The sequence below is a fragment of the Melanerpes formicivorus genome, unplaced genomic scaffold (genome assembly GCF_026170545.1).
Source record: "Melanerpes formicivorus ecotype bairdi unplaced genomic scaffold, bMelFor1.0.p_v2 SCAF_79, whole genome shotgun sequence".
Lineage (NCBI taxonomy): Eukaryota > Metazoa > Chordata > Aves > Piciformes > Picidae > Melanerpes > Melanerpes formicivorus.
In genome coordinates this window covers 1,766,674-1,784,115 of record NW_027142431.1, presented here as the reverse complement: position 1 = coordinate 1,784,115, position 17,442 = coordinate 1,766,674, and the positions used below count along the sequence as shown (strand labels likewise).

Below are 17,442 nucleotides of genomic sequence, written 5' to 3'. Positions count from 1 at the left end.
ACAGATCTGTTTAGGGTTTTGAAGCACATCAACATGCACTTAGCCTGGGGAAAGGTATTTCCAGCACACCCAGCTCCTGCAGTGCTTTCTCATGTTTTGCATCGTTCACCAAATGCATACTTTTGGTTCCCTTTCCTTTGCAGCTTCAGGACTTTCAGATTGCTGTGCCTCCTTAGCATTGTAATTGTAAAGCAGGGAGAGGCTGGAACTGAGGAGACCTGTACTCAGTTTCCCAGACTTTACAGGCTGCCATGCTGGGCAGAACCCTGCTCCTCCCCTGCAGGAATCACCTCTGTGCTCCACTTGGTGTATTTCTGAGCTCAGTGGAACTGTGCAGGTGCCAGAAGGTCCCTGTGTGGATGTACCTTGACACCGGTGTGATTGTGGACACCATCAGAGGCTGGAGAGCCTCTCCTGTGGGGACAGGCTGAGAGGGCGGGGGAGGTTCAGCCTGGAGAAGAGAAGGCTCCAGGGAGACCTTAGAGCAGCTTTCCAGTATCTGAAAGGGGTTACAGGAGAACTGGGAAGGGACATTTGACAAGGGCTGTAGTGACAGGATGAGAGGGAATGGATTGAAGCTTGAGGAGGGCAGATTGAGACTGGAGATTAGGAAGAAATTCTTTCCAGTGAGGGTGGTGAGACACTGGCACAGGTTGCCCAGGGAGGTTATGGCTGCCCCCTCCCTGAATGTGTTCAAGGACAGCCTGGATGAGGCCTTGACCACCCTGGGCCAGTGGGAGGTGTCCCTGCCCATGGCAGGGGGGTTGGACCTGGATGGTTTTCAAGGTCCCTTCCTACATAAGCCATTCTGTAAATCTATGAATTACACTGGTAGGAATAGTTTCAGAGCCCAGAACTTAACATTCAAGAACTTCATGTTCAAAACCAGTCAGAATTATCTGATTATAGCTTGGTGCTTCAGGGAATAAACCAGGCAGGATCTAACTCCTGGGAAAGAGAAAGAAATGAAGTGTGAGGACAGATGAGGCTTCTGACTGCTGGGCTTCTTTCACCTTCTCTTACACAGTGTATAAAGCAAATGCTGGGTGTGCAGACAGGCACAGGCCACTGCCTGAACAGACTCTGAATCTCTTCTGGCAGGACACTTGCTTGGTACCACATCCCTCCTTGCACACAGCGGGGGTGATAGGTGATGTTCTCCCTCTGCTTTGGTTTTCCAGTCCATTTAGGCTGCATGGGTTTTCATGATGGCATCACAGAATGGCTCAGGTTGGAAGGGACCTCAGAGATCATCTACTGCAACCTCCCCACCAGGGGCAGGGACACCTCTCAACTACACTCAACTGCTCAAGGCCTCATCCAACTTGGCCTTGAACACCTCCAGGCAGGAGGCAGCCACAGCCTAATCCAGAGTCTATAGGGCAGCCTATTCTGGAGTCTCACCACCCTCACACTGAAGAACTTCTTCCTCAGCTCCAGTCTCACCCTGCTCTCCCTCAGCTTCAAACCATTCCCCCTTGTCCTGTCTCTGGACACCCTCAGGAAAAGTCCCTCTGCAGCCTTCCTGGAGGATCCCTTCAGCTATTGGAAGGCAGCTCTAAGGTCCCCCTGGAGTGTTATCTTCTCCAGGCTGAACACCCCCAGCTCCCTCAGCATCAAGGACTGCTTTGGTGGAGCTCTGAAGTCTCTCAGATGTGACTGCATTAAAATGATAATAAGAAATCAGCGGCATATTCCCAGAGTAATTATTATGCAAAGTGGGGAAGGGGGAGGGAAGAAAGGCTGAGATGCCTTTGAGCAGCTGCCAGCACAGGTCCAAACACAAAAGGTGTTTGAAGTGGGAGCACAGTGTAGCAGCCTGCAGGGATTACCTGTACAGCAGCTACCCTTTGTGTAGAAGCATTCCCTCAAATCTCCTGCTCCCCACCTGTATGTATTTACCAAAGCATTTGCTATTTCTTTGCCTCAGCCTCCCAAAAGCCTTCTGGAGGCCCACCCTGGATTTCAGTACCACTGGAAGGTGTTTTCTTCATTTAAAGCTTTGCTTTGCACTGTGGGCAGGTAAGGGTAGCCTGCTAATGAATGCAACCTTCAGATTTCATTTCCTCTGCTTTTTTTTTTTTTTGTTTCAATGAAAGGAGCTGAAAAGAAATATTCCTTAGCTTCCCACAAGCACTGGTTTGCAGTTTTCCCTAGGAAGACGTCTTCAAGCTTGACTCTGCCTTGTGTATTGCTCTTGCCACAGCCTGGCAGCAGGTAAAATGAGGGCAAAGGTAGGGACATGGTGAAAGGAAGCCAGCAGGCACTTCAAGCCATGCACTGCACTTAAGCTGTGGTTTAATAGTCATGAGGTGTTGTGTGACAGGTTGGACTTGATGAGCTTTGAGGTCTTTTCCAACCTTATTGATTCTATGATTGTTCTGCACCGTTCTGCCAGCTCCCCTGCTGCTATCACACAGTGTTAGGGCTTGGAAGGGACATTCCAGAGATCAGCCAGTCCAACCCCCCTGCCAGAGCAGGTCACACAGGAACACATCCAGGAGGGTTTTGAATGTCTCCAGAGAAGGAGACTCCACAACATACCTGGGCAGCCTGCTCCAGGGCTCTGCCATCCTCATGGGGAAAACATTTTTCCTCCTGTTTCTATGGAACTTCCTGTGCCTCAGCTTCCAGCAGTGCCCCTTGTGCTGGCATTGGGCATCACCCAGCAGAGCCATCCTCTGGGCACTCACCCTGCACATCTTTATCTCCAGCAATGAGGTCACCCTCAGGCTCCTTTCCAAGCTACAGAGCCCTCAGCTCCCTCAGGCTCTCCTCCTAAGGAAGATGTTCCACTCCCTTCATTATTTTTGTGTCTCTGAGCTGGACTCTTTCAAGCAGTTCCCTGAGGACCTTCCTCAACTGAAGGGCCCAGAAGTGGACACAATATTCCAGATGTGGCCTCAGCAGGGCAGAACAGAGCAGAGCAGGAGGAGAACCTCCCTCAACCAACTAACCACAGCTCTTCCAATCCACCCTAGGATGCCCTTGGCCTTCTTGGCCACAAGAGCACATTGGTCATCTCAACTTGGTGAAAATGTGATTCTGCAAGAGAGTCCTCATGGCTCCATCAAAGCCAGCTGAAGTTCTGGACTCCTTCTCTAAGCCTCTGCAGTAGAGCTGTAGAAGATGGCAGGATTCTTTCCCTGGATCTGTGAAGTCTGCTTCCAGTTGGAAAGCTTTGATGCATGTGCTCAAAAGCACAAAGCTTTTGCTGTCAAAGGAATAGCTCACTTCCTTAAGGAGAGCTATGGCATTGCTTGGAATCTTGGAGAGATAGAACTGGAAGAGTCCTTGGAGTTTCAGAATCTGCAAGTAGAAGCCCCATCAGGAAATGCTGAAGTAAAATCCCCCTGAGCTTTGAGTGGTCCTAGAAAGCAGAGACTGGCAGGGAAAAATGGGTGATTGCTGCTGCCAGAGCTGATACAGGAGGTTCCACCTCAACATGAGGAGGAACTTCTTCACTGTGAGGGTCACAGAGCACTGGAGCAGGCTGCCCAGAGAGGTTGTGGAGTCTCCTTCTCTGGAGACTTTCCAGCCCCGTCTGGATGTGTTCCTGTGGGACCTGTGCTGGATTCTATGGTCCTGCTCTGGCAGGGGGGGTGGACTCAAGGATGTCCTGAGGTACCTTCCAGCCCCTAACATCCTGAGATCCTGGCATCTGTGATAGAACAGAACAGAATTAGAATAGAATTAACCAGGTTGGAAAAGACCTTAGAGATCATCAAGTCCAACCTATCACCCAACACCATCTGATCAACCAAACCATGGCACCAAGTGCCTCATCCAGGCTCTTCTTAAATGCCTCCAGGGATGGGGACTCCACCACCACCCTGGGCAGCACACTCCAGTGGCCAATCTCTCTTTCTGGGAAGAACTTTCTCCTCACCTCCAGCCTAAACTTCCCCTGGCACAGCTTGAGACTGTGTCCTCCTGTTCTGGTGCTGGTTGCTTGGGAGAAGAGACCAACCCCCACCTGGCTACAACCTCTCTTCAGGTAGTTGTAGAGAGCAAGGAGGGCTCCCCTGAGCCTCCTCTTCTCCAGACTGAGCAGCCCCAGCTCCCTCAGCCTCTCCTCATAAACAATCAAAGCAGGGGTTGGGAGGAGGCAGGTGGCTGAGAACCTGTGACCAGCTTTTGAGACCAGAATGAAAACTTTAGTCTGACTTCATTATTTTTCACAATTACTGACTGAAATCACTTTAATTAAGGTCCATTTAAATGATTTTTCCTATTTAATTATTTTTTGACAGTTATTGACTGTAGTCACAGAATCACAGAAGCACCAATGTTGGAAGAGACCTCAAAGATCATTGAGTCCAACTTGTCAGCACAGACCTCATGACTAGGCCATGGCACCAAGTGCCACATCCAATCCCCTCTTGAGCACCTCCAGGGCAGTCAATCACTTCAATTAATCCATCTTCATTCTTTTAATAAGCTGTTAGTTAGTTTTTATTTGCAGTTATTGACTGTAGTCAATCCTTTTAATTAGTTGTTGTTCAGTTTAATTCCTTTACTATTGCAGTTAGTTTTCATTGGCAGTTATTGACTGTAGCAAATCACTTTAATTAAGCAATGTTCAGTTTAGTTATTGTGATATTTAATTGTTAGTTTTTATTGACAATTACTGACTGCAATCATTTTAATTAATGCTTGTTGTAATGGTTATATGTATTAATTATTAGTAATTATTCATTTTATTGACAATTCTTGGCTGTAGTCAATCCTTTTAATTGATTACTGTTCAGTTTAGTTATTGTAATACTTAATTAGTAGTTTTTCTCTACAATTATTGACTGCAATAGTTTTAATTAATGCTTATTTTAATAGTTATATTTATTAATGATTATTAATTATTCATTGTATTTACAATGATATATTGCAGTCAATAATTTTAATTAATGTTAATTTTAGCTGCTGTAATATTTCATGAATATTATTAGTATTTGCACTTATTAACTGTAATCAGTCATTTTAATTAATTAAAGTTCCTCTTAGTTATTATATTTATTTTATTAATTTTATTTATAATTATTGACTCTAGTCAAGCTTTTTAATTGATTCCTGTCCAGTTTAGTTATGGTAATATTTAATTATTACTTTTAATCTACAATTATTGACTGCAATAATTTTAATTATTGCTTATTTTAATAGTTATATTTATTAATGATTATTAATTATTCATTTATTATTATATTTTAATGGTTATATTTATTATTAGTTATTCATGTTATTTACAATTATATATTACAGTCAATATTTTTAATTAATGTTAATTTTAGCTGTTGTAATATTACATCATTATTAGTTTTTATTTGCACTTATTAACCGTAGTCAGTAATTTTAATTAATTAAAGTTCCTTTTAGTTGTTATAATATTTATTTTATTACTTTTATTGACAATTATTGACTGTAGTCAATCCTTTTAATTGATTACTGTTCAGTTTAGTTACTGTAATATTTAATTAGTAGTTTTTATTGTCAATTATTGACTGCAGTCATTTTAATTAATACTTATTTTAATTGCTATATTTATTATTAGTATATTTATTATTATTTATTTACAATTATTGACTTACAGTCAATAATATTAATTAATGTTAATTTTAGCTGCTGTAATATTTAATGAATATTATTAGTTTTTATTTGCACTTATTAACTGTAATCAGTAATTTTAATTAATTAAAGTTCCTCTTAGTTATTATAATATTTATTTTATTAATTTTATTGACAATTATTGACTGTAGTCAATCCTTTTAATTGATTACTGTCCAGTTTAGTTATTGTAATATTTAATTAGTAGTTTTATTGACAATTATTGATTGCAATCATTTTAATTCTTATTTTAGTTGTTATATTTATTATTAGTAATTATTAATTTTATTTACATTATTGACTACAGTCAATCATTTTAATGAATGTTAATTTTAGCTGCTGTAATATTTCATGAACTTTATTAGTTTTTATTTGCACTTATGAACTGTAGTCAGTCATTTCAATTAATTAAATTTCCTCTTAGTTATTACAATATTTCATTATTTTATTAACTTTATTGACAATTATTGACTGTAGTCAATCCTTTTAATTGATTACTGTCCAGTTTAGTTATTGTAATATTTAATTAGTAGCTTTTACTGACAATTATTGCCTGCAATAGTTTTAATGAATGCTTATTTTAATGGTTATATTTATTAAGTATTACTCATTATTCATTTTATTTACAATGATTGACTGCAGTCAATAACTTTAATGAATGTAAATGTTGTGCTATTTTAATATTTAATGCTTTTTATTAGTTTTTATTTGCAGCTATTGCCTGACTCTGAGTCTCAGGGAAAGTTCTCCTACAGGATGCAGCTCAGACAATTTAAGCTTGCTTAGAACTTGATTTCACTGCCTGTGGTGGTGGTGGGTTGCAATTAGGTGATCTTTAAGATCCCTTCCAACCCAAACCATCCCTTGAATCTCTGAACTGTTCCTGCAGGCTTCCCTCAGCAGCGTGAGGCAGTGGGGGACCAGGTCATAGAATGGCTCAGGCTGGAAGGGAGCTCAGAGATCACAGAATCAACAGAATCGTTGAGGCTGGAAGAGACCTCTGAGAACATCAAGTCCAGCTTATGACCTGACACCACCACCTCGACCAGACCATGGCATTAAGTGCCACAAGATCCAACCTCCCCCCCAGGGGCAGGGAGACCTCTCAGCTAGACTCAGCTGCTCAAGGCCTCATCCAGCCTGGCTTTGAACACCCTAAGGGAGGAGGCAGCCACAGCCTCCCTGGGCAGCCTGTGCCAGAGTCTCCACCACCCTCAGAACGAAGAACTTCTTTCTCAGCTCCAGTCTCACCCTGCTCTCCCTCAGCTTCAAACCATTCCCCCTTGGCCTGTCTCTAGACACCCTCAGGAAAAGTCCCCCTGCAGCCTCCCTGTAGGATCCCTTCAGGTCAGGGCAGTGTCCTTCAGTCTGAGCAGGAGTGAAGTTGTGCCCTCAGCCATCTGAGCCTTGTCCCTGGGAGCTGCTCCTCTGCAAGAAGAGGGTTTTGCTGAGGTCAGCAGTAACTCAGCTGGCCTTGGGCTGGTGCAGAAGGCAGAGGCCTCTCTGCTTCGCTTCCCTTCACGAGAGGCTCTTCTGTTAGCTCTGTGGTAACAAAAATTACAGGGCTGAAGGAGGGGAACTGAGCTTTGGACTCTTTGCATCCTTGTTTGCTGTGATGGCTGTTGACTTCTCCCCTGTACTTAGGAGCAAGGAGATGAGCGTTGGTATTACGGGTTATGACACAAAAACATCCAAAAGTCTGTTCCCAGTTCTCTTTGGTAGCCCCTGGGGAGCTGCAGTGTTTAGAGAAGGCTCCTGGCCCACCACAGGGGCTGAGGAAAACGGGCACCAAACTTTGTTTAGACTCCATCTGGCCAGAGAAGGTGGGTGGGTAACTAGGACATGGAGCTTTTTCCTTCACTCAGCTTAGTTTCCCACCACCAGATAACCTCCAAGTAGCTTGTCTGGGTGAAATTGTTGCTCCTTGTATGTCAGCACTTGGATTAAAAATAGTGGGGGGGGAGGGGAAAGTAAAAGAAATCAGAAGCTTCCTCTGCATTCAAGCAAACAACAAAAGATCCATGGGAAAAAAGATATATTGCATAATGCCCCAGAAGAAATCTCCATTCATTAAAGTCACCCCCTGCAGGGAACTTGGGCCTCTGTTTATTTGTGACAAACTCTGAGAGGGCTTGCAGTATTTTCAGGGCAGTTTTTCACAAGCATTCCTGCTTCCTCTCGTTCCAGGCTGGGGCTGAACTGCCAGGCTGCAGGACTTCTTTGGACCTGACCTTCAGCTGTGAGAGAGTGGCCCTCAGCCCCAGCCCAACCCCAGCCCAGTTTTGAAGCTGCAATATGAATTAAAAAACCCCATCAAAGTCAAGAGCTCTGCAGGCTGCACCATAACCACACACTGAAGGATTAAGGAGTAGTGAAAGGGCTCTGGGTGACTTGAGCTAATTGAAGATCACAGAATCACCAAGGTTGGAAGAGACCTCAAAGATCATCAAGTCCAACCTGTCACCACAGACCTCATGACTAAAGCATGGCACCAAGTGACACATCCAATCCCCTCTTGAACACCTCCAGGGATGGGGACTCCACCACCTCCCTGGGCAGCACATTCCAATGGGCAATTACTCTTTCTGGGAAGAACTTTCTCCTCACCTCCTGCCTAAACCTCCCCTGGCACAGCTTGAGACTGTGTCCTCTTGTTCTGGTGCTGGGTGCCTGGGAGAAGAGAACAACCCCCACCTGGCTACAACCTCCCTTCAGGTAGTTGTAGAGAGCAAGAAGGTCTCCCCTGAGCCTCCTCCAGGCTAAGCAACCCCAGCTCCCTCAGCCTCTCCTCACAGGGCTGTGCTGCAGACCCCTCCCCAGCCTGGTTGCCCTTCTCTGGACACGTTCAAGTGTCTCAATGTCCTTCTTAAACTGAGGGTCCCAGAACTGGACACAGAGGGGGTTGGATTGGAGGACCTTCAGAGGTCCCCTCCAGCCCAGACCATTCTACGATTCTATTGACTTCTCCCAAACATGGAAAAGAAAGGGAAAGTTGCTCCAATACACAACACCACAGCTCAGCTGCAAAGCCTCAGTTGCACGTCTCAGCCATTTCAACCCACTTCCCATGGACAAAAGACAATCCAGAGCCTTCTCACAGTGACAGAACAAGAGGGAAAGGCCTCAAGCTGCAACAGGGCAGTCTGGAGAGGAGAAGACTGAGAGGGGATCTGATCAATGTCTATCAATATCTGAGGGCTGGGGGTCAGGAAGGAAGGGACAGGGAAAGACTCTGCTCACTTGTGCCCTGGGATAAGAAAAGGAGCAATGGGTGGAAACTCCAGCACAGGAGGTTCCACCTCAACATGAGGAAGAACTTCTTGACTGTGAGGGTGACAGAGCCCTGGAGCAGGCTGCCCAGAGAGGTTGTGGAGTCTCCTTCTCTGGAGCCTTTGCAGCCCTGTCTGGATGTGTTCCTGTGGGACCTGTGCTGGATTCTCTGGTCCTCCTCTGGCAGGGGGGGTGGACTGGATGATCTCCAGAGGTCCTTTCCAACCCCTAACATCCTGGGATATGTGACCCAGGGTAGATTTATACTGGACATTAGGAAAAATCTGAACAGGCTGCCCAAGGAGGTGGTGGAGGCACCATCCCTGGGAGTGTTTAAAGGTCACTTAGATGTGGTGCTTGGACATATGGTTTAGCGGTGAGCTCTAGAGTAGAGTAGAGTAGAATAGAATAGACTAGACTAGACTAGACTAGACTACACTAGAATAGAATAGAATAGAATAGAATAGAATAGAATAGAATAGAATAGAATAGAATAGACCAGGTTGGAAGAGCCCTTCAAGATCATCATGTCCAACCCATCAACCAATCCAACACCACCTAATCAACTAACCCATGGCACCAAGCACCCCATCAAGTCTCCTCCTGAACACCTCCAATGATGGGGACTCCACCACCTCCCCAGTAGACTATATCCACAGTAGGGTTGGACCTGATGATCTTAAGAGTCTTTTCCAACCTGGATGAATCTGTGATTCCATGTGCAATGTAGCACTGTAGCCACTGTCTCCTTCCATGCTCCCAGCACCTCCTGTGGGCAGCAGAAGCTGTGCAGGGCCAGCCCCATGGGACCTCCACCCGTTCTGCTGAGGCAGTTCCTCCGCAGATCCATGGGGCCAGCAGCCAGTGTGGCTGGCAGCATCTGCAACAGGTAGCAGAGATCTCTGCTGTGCCAGGAAGCTATGTGCACCACAAGCATCACTCAGAGCACGACACCAACACCTGCCCACTCCCCTACCGATGGAATTCCTCTGCTCAGAGCAAATTCAGTCTGACTGCAACAACTCCAGAAAACAAAGTGCCTTGGACCTTCCAGTGGAGAACGTGGGCTGCCAGGAGAGTTTCTCTTCCTGCCTTCTTTCCACTACCCCAAATTGATGTCATTAGTCCTACACAGGCTCCATCCCTTTCCCTCACCCCAGCCCTGAGCTCAGGATGATGCAAACATACAGAGTGCTTGCCAGATTTCCACCCACTGCAAATCCCATGGACACATGAAACTGCTTCATAAGGGCCAGGGCAGGAGCCCTCCCATTTCCATTCCCAGCTCTACTCAGCTGAAGTTTTATCAGTTGTTTGTTTTCAAAGAAATAGAAGAAAAGAAAAGAAACTAATAGGCAACTTCCTTCAGAGGGGCAGAAACCTCAGCAAAGCATCTTTTCCACTGGCAGCCTTGGGTTTCAGCTCCCCCCTCCCACCCACGCAGCTGAACCCAGCGCCTGGGCAGCCCGAGAGCCGGCAGGAAATGAAACGCACATGGTCAGCATCCCCTGCTCCAGCTCCTCAGCTAAACCACTCCTCCGCTCCAGCCCCAAGCCGTCCCAGCCCCGGCAGACGTGTCAGGCAGAGAGATGCAGCCTGCATCTGTTCTCAGGCAAACGCTACAGCGAAGTCCTGCTTCCTCCACGCGAGGATCCAAGTTTTGGCCAAGGCAGGGCTCCGAAACATCACAGCACCCAGTTTTCACGCCAAGGTTCCGAGCTGGGAGACACAGAAAAGAACTTCAGTGGAAGGACGCTGGGACTGCAACTCATTAAAATGGACAACAAGGTTGCGAAGTGCTTAAGAGAAATGATGCCCCAGGCTGGGTTAGCAAGCGCTGAGTAACAAAAGTAACTGATTGCAAGCTTGATGTCCATCAGGCTCTATTATTGCTACCTGTAAGAACAATCATTTCCTCAGAGAGCTTTGCCCCTCTGGTTCCTTCTCCCCCTTTGCTCGCTTGAGCAAAGAATACAACACTCAGCAGGCTATCATCATCTCCCTCACACGAAGAGGTTTGGGGTTTGTTTGTTTGATGTCTAGCTGGATATTTCCCTCATCCCCCGAGTTTCCTGTATTCCGTATGTTGCTTAAAAATAGTATCTGGCCTTTCAGGCTGCACTCCACCACCATTTCAATGCACAGCTCCCAGGGCAAACAAACAAACAAACCAACCAACCAACCCCGAGGAGCGAGGAGCAGCCAAAGCTGCAAAGTCTGCTGCTGTTCTCCTCTTGGGGGACACACAAGAGAACCCTTTTGGTTTGAATTTAACCCCGTTTCAATGAAAGGCAATGCTGGAAGTGAAGGAGCAGCCAGCTCTGCAGGCTGCAAACATGAGCCACCATCGAATTCGTAACGCTGGCAAGCAGAGGAAGCAGGAACTCAGCTTCTGAAGTGATTTTTGCACGACTAAAGCAAAGGCAAGAGGCTGCTCTCCACATAAGCTTTCTATTACTTGCCTTGGGCTCCACTTGCAGAGAATCTAAGAGGAAGCAACCAGGGGAAAGTCAAAGCAAAACGGCACTTTGATAAACACCGCAGCCTATCAATCACGTGGGGGATGCCCCATCAGGTTGCTGAGCAATTTCAGAGCTGCTCCAGCAGAGCAGAGCCCTGGATCTCTAGGAAAAGCCATCCCAGAGCTCCTGCTGCTAGCTGCAGGCAGACAGCACAGCATCCACAGCTTGGCACAGGGACTCCCAGCTGCCCAGCAACATCCACGAGCAGCCAGAGTATTGCTAGAAAAATATCCAGGAAGGGCAGAAAACAAAAGGGAAGCAGAAGCAAAGACCAACTTGTGCTAGGAAGCCTCAGTGTGGGAGATGCACATTCAGCTGCTGATTTCCTCTGAAGAGAGCTGGGGGTCTGCAGCAGCCTGGTGAGCACTGATTTTATAGTTAAGGTGATAGCTGTGTTAGAATCTTTCCTTAACAGCACAGCCTGGCACTGCAAACAGGAAGGCAAAGAGACTGCAAGGTGCTAAATGCTGCTGCCATGCCTACTGCATGCTTGAAGAAGCTTCAGGTTGTTGTCAAGGGGGCAGTAAGTCGATGGTCAGAGCTGAAGCATTGAACCCCTTCTGCATATTTGGATGTGGAGGAGGGAAAAAAACAGTGAGTGGTGAAATAGAGCTGAAGCTTCACATTCCTGCTGCTTGTAAGCAGATGCAGGAGGAAGTGGACAAGCATTTGGTAGCCTGCAGGATTGCAATGGTTGTCTGTGTTGGATTGAGTCTTCTGTACATTAGCTATAGAGGCAGACTCCGGCTTCTTGATATTAAAAGCAAGAGAGGAGAAATCTAGGTGCTGCTTGGCTCCAAGGAGACCTTCTTGTGGCCTTCCAGTAATCTGAAGGGGGCTCCAAGAAAGCTGGGGAGGGACTTTTGAGGGTGTCAGGGAGTGATAGGACTGGGGGGAATGGAGCAAAACTAGAAATGGGGAGATAGAGATTGGATGTCAGGAAGAAGTTGTTCCCCATGAGGGTGGTGAGAGACTGGCACAGGTTGCCCAGGGAGGTGGTGGAAGCCTCCTGCCTGGAGGTTTTTGCAGCCAGGCTGGCTGTGGCTGTGAGCAACCTGCTGTAGTGTGAGGTCTCCCTACCCATAGCAAGGGATGTTGGAAGTGGCTGAGCCTTGAGGTCCCTTCCAACCCTGGCAATTCCCTGATTTACAGCAACATTCATCACACCCTTAAAGAAAATTCAGATCTAAAAGTGGCCTTCAAAAAAAACCCACAACCAACCAAACCCCAACCCCAAACCCAACCCCCCAACCCCCCAGCTGGATGTCAGACTATACAAATCAAGCATTAGTTTAGGCATGGTAGACTTTATTTTGGCACTTGAACAAATGCTTTTATTTTACAGCAGTGGCACAGCATTTGCCAGAAATGTTCTCTTTTGTGTGTGTGGTTTTTTTTTGCTTCTTGGCATAGTTCTTTCAAGCAGTTACTTCACTCATCTGAGGTTCACTAAAATATTGCACAAGGAGATAAACCTGGTAAAAATTCTTACCCTGTTGTTGTTTGTTTTGTTTGTTTGCTTGTTAACTTCTTGAAACTTGGTATGGCTTTGAAAAAAATAATACCCCAACAACAACAACAACCACCACCCCCCTCAACAACAACAAAACCCTTGCCCCAGAGTAAGTGATTTTAATAAAGCAATATATTAAATTAGATATTTTAAGCACAGGACAGAGTTCATTTGCTCCTAGCTGACCACTGAGCTTGGGAGAGCAGCAAGCACAGGTTGTGCAACCCTTATCTGTAGAGCTCCCCAGCTCTTCCGTACATGCCCTTGCCATTTCTGAGAAGCAAGTTCAGCTTTGATGTTCTGAACACTTCTGGCTTGGAAATCTGAAGGAGTTAAGAACTGAGGAGAGGTTAAACAGAGCAGAAGACGAAGCCATTTGTCTGTTACAAAGCATAATAGGAGGTGGCAGACTGTCATCTTCTCCACCTGCCCCTCTACCCAACAACTACCTGCAGTCTAAGAGCCTTTTCCCTTCCACTTGGGATATTGCTTTCTTCTCTTAGGAGGATATTCCACTTGTCTCAACTCCTCTGCTGGAGGCTGAGCAGAACAACCCAAAACTCTCCAAAAGGCCAGGGAGAAAATAAAACAAACCAAAACACAACACCAAACCAAACCCAACACAACACAAACCCCAACCGAACCAAAACACAGCACAAACCTCAACCGAACCAAACCCAACCCAAAACCAAACCAAACAAAACACAACACAAACCAAAACAAACCAAACACAACACCAAACTAAATCAAACTCAACCCAAACCCAACCCAACCCCAAACCAAATTCAACCCAAAACCAAACCAAACCCAACCCAAAACCAAACCAAACCCAACCCAACACCAAACCAAACCCAACACCAACCAAAACAAACCAAACACAACACCAAACTAAATGAAACCCAACCCAACCCCAAACCAAATTCAACCCAAAACCAAACCAAACCCAACCCAAAACCAAACCAAACACAAAACCAAACAAAACACAACACAAAAATGAATCAAACCCAACCCAAAACCAAACCCAACCCAAACCAAACCCAAGACAAAAACGAAACCAAACCCAACACCAAACCAAACTGAACCCAAACCAAACCCATGACAAAACCATACCAAACTCAACACAAAACAAAACCCAAACAAAACACAACACAAAACTAAAACCAAACCAAAACCAAACCCAACACCAAACCCAACCCAACACCAAACCCAACCCAACCCCAAGACAAAAACCAAACAAAATACAACAGCAAACCAAACCCAACCCAAACCCAAGACAAAACCCAAACCAAACACAACACAAAACAAAAACCCAATGCAACACAAACCCAACCCAAAACCAAACCAAACCCAACCTAAACCCAAGAGAAAAACCAAACCAAACCCAAGAGAAAAACCAAACCAAATGCAGCCCCAAATCAAACTCTACACAAAACAAAACCCAAACCAAACACAACACAAAACAAAAACCCAATGCAACACAAACCCAACCCAAAACCAAACCAAACCCAACCCAAACCCAAGACAAAAACCAAACCAAACGCAGCCCCAAATCAAACTCTACACAACACAAAACCCAAACCAAACACAACACAAAACAAAAACTCAACACAAACCCAACACAAAACCAAACCAATTACAACACAGCACAAAACCCAAACCAAACACAACACAAAACAAAAACCCAACCCAACACGAACCCAGCACAAAATCAAACCAAACCAAACACAACACAATACCAAACAAAACCAAACCCAACCCAGAACAAACTAGAATAAGAAATTAACCCTCCCTCCCCCAATATACATAAGGAATGAATCCAGGAACTCCTCTGACTTTTACAGCACAGAAAGCAACATTCTGAGGAAGAACAGCTCTGTGGCAATACTGCCTTTAAATGTAAGGTGAAGGCCAAATGACTCAAACATCAGATGCAAGACTCACACATTCCTGCTTTTCCCTCTGCCACTTCAGCAAGGAACCTGCTCTGGAGGCTCTCAGCCTGCTCCCTTCCCTCTCTTGTTTGGGGGGCTAAGGATTTCGCTGTCCTCTGTGACATCAACACATTAAAGCAAACAAAAAACCAGCAGACAAGGGGAGGGGAAAAAAAAAGGCATAGAAAAAGTCTTAACCACGAGGGAATTTCTCAGTATTAGGCCACATGATTTATTCAGTAGTGTTTATGCTCCCAAATTACAATGAGGTCTATCCATGTGAGGCTACAAAAGTTAACCATTGTCTGTGCTTATAAAATGCCAACATTTGTTTGCTTGTTTGTTTGTCTTTTGACTGTTATCTACTCATTGACAGCGGTCTGCGACGAGTTACAGAGAATCAGAGGCACTTCAAAGGCTTTAAAAGACATTTTTGACAACTGAAATGCATTTGGAAAAGAACAACCAAAACAAAACCATCCCCCTCCCCACCCTCCCCCCCAAAAAAAAGGTCAAACACTTCCCCTCCCCCCTCCCCCCCCCACTCCCCACCAACTTGTACCTTCAGCTTGCAAATAATCAACCAAACACAGTGGCCATAGAAAGCTGCAGCAACTTCTCCACAACACTGTTACAGAGTCTTTGGGTTTTGCTTAGGTTTGTCAGTAGCTTACTCCCAAATCTTCCTCAGGAGGAGGTTTGCTTAGTGGGAAAAGAGTTTGTAGCAATGCTCTGATTTTTAGGGGTGGTTTGTTTTGTTTTGTGGTGTGTTGGTTGGTTGGTTGGTTTTCCTTAGGCAGGAAAAGTTTGCTGTCACCAACCTCACTCCGAGCTACAAGGCTGAGGAAACAAAAGCAACGCCAGGACACCGAAGAGAACCAAACCCAAAAAGCATGGAAGTGGAGATCCCCACACCCCCCCACACCTCCCCAGGCTGAAATTTACACAAAGTGGAGCTTGAAGTCGACAGAGCTGGGGAGGGGGAAAAAAAAAACCAACACAACCCCCAAAAACCAAGGAAAGAAACCAAAAAAACCCCAAATTCCATTGACACTCAAAGTTAGCTGAATGAGCTGAGGCTAAATTGCACCTTAGGGAGGAGAAGAAGAAGAAGAAGAAAAACAAAGAGGCATTATTTTTTTGTTTTGTTTTGCTGGAAAGAGATAAATTAATGCAAGGGGGGGGGGGGGGAAACACCAAACCCCAACCCTAACCCTGTGAGCTGGACACAAAGGAAAAGCACTTTCATTGCCCCATAGGATAAAGCAATACATTGTTCTTTGTCTTCCTTCTTTTGCTATTAAAAATAATAACAATTAAAAACAACAAGAAGAACAACAAAAATAAAGGGGGGTGTGGTGTGTTCAGTGGGTTATTCCAAAAGCTTTGCCACTGTTATCCCCCACACCATCACCACCCCCCCCTAGATGTTTGGGGTTTGCCTTGCCAGAACACCAGCACGGTGGCAGGGGTTGGAAGGGACCTGTGGAGATCCATCCACCCCTATGCCAAATGTGGTGGGGGGGTGAAGGCAGAGCCTGAAACTGCCGCACCAAGCATGGGCACCCAGGCTCACAACCTCCAGGTGGGGTAGGGATGAAGGGGGGAAGGGGTTTGGGAGACTTTTGTTTGGTTTTGGTCAAAAATAGGAGGACAGGAAAAGTTTTAAATAGGATGGGGTTTTCCTCATCAGGCTGCCCTTGAGGGCTCTGTGATGGAAGGAGGGGGGGAGAGGGAGGGGAAACAGCAACCAAAGGGATTTCTCTTCTTAAATCTTCATTATTCTATGCAAAAGCTTTATTTAAAAAAAAAAACAAAAAACAAAAACAAAAACAACAAAACAAAACAAAAGTTCAGTGATCTCAGAAATAGAGACACTTCAAAAATAAAGGAGGAAAAAAAATAATAAGAGGAATTTCTATGCATAAAACTCCTTGGTTGGTGCCTTTTGGTAGGCAGCACAGGATGGTTTCCGTTCCCCGAGGTCGTAGCTGCCTTCGTCCTTCTTCCTCATGCGGTACACCAGCAGCAGGATGAGGAAGATGGCAAAGAGGAACCCGATGACTCCACCAGCAATGACAGCTGCAGGCAAAGGAACGCAGTCACAAAGGGGTCACAGTGCATTGGAGCTTGGAAGGGACCTCAAGAGATCACCCAGTCCAAGAACAGAATGGAACGGAATGGAACAGAACAGAGCAGAACAGAATAGAACAGAACAGAACAGAATAGAATAGAATAGAATAGAACAGAATAGAATAGAGCAGAATAGAATAGAATAGAATAGAATAGAATAGAATAGAATAGAATAGAATAGAATAGAATAGAATAGAATAGAATAGAATAGACCAGACCAGACCAGACCAGGTTGGAAGAGACCTTCAAGATCATTGCGTCCAACCCATCAACCAATCCAACCCACCTAAACAACTAACCCATGGCACTAAGCACCCCATCAAGTCTCCTGAGCATCTCCAATGATGGTGACTCCATCATCTCCTTGGGCAGCCCATTCCAATGGGCAATCACTCTCTCTGTGTAGAACTTCTTCCTAACATCCAACCTAAACCTCCTCTGGTGCAGCCTGAGACTGTGTCCTCTTGTTCTAGTG

The 17,442-nt window shown here is 45.4% G+C and overlaps 1 protein-coding gene across 1 annotated transcript in view; it reads right to left on the bottom strand.

Annotated features, from left to right (window-relative positions):
* Positions 1–16,643: 16,643 nt before the first annotated feature.
* The window catches only part of SDC2 (syndecan 2), an 86,771-nt gene continuing 85,972 nt past the window's right edge, over positions 16,644–17,442 (bottom strand). The window contains exon 5 of the mRNA XM_068164332.1: positions 16,644–16,916. Coding sequence (XP_068020433.1) covers positions 16,753–16,916 — 164 coding nt within the window. The 3' untranslated portion in view covers positions 16,644–16,752. The remainder of the gene's footprint in view (positions 16,917–17,442) is intronic.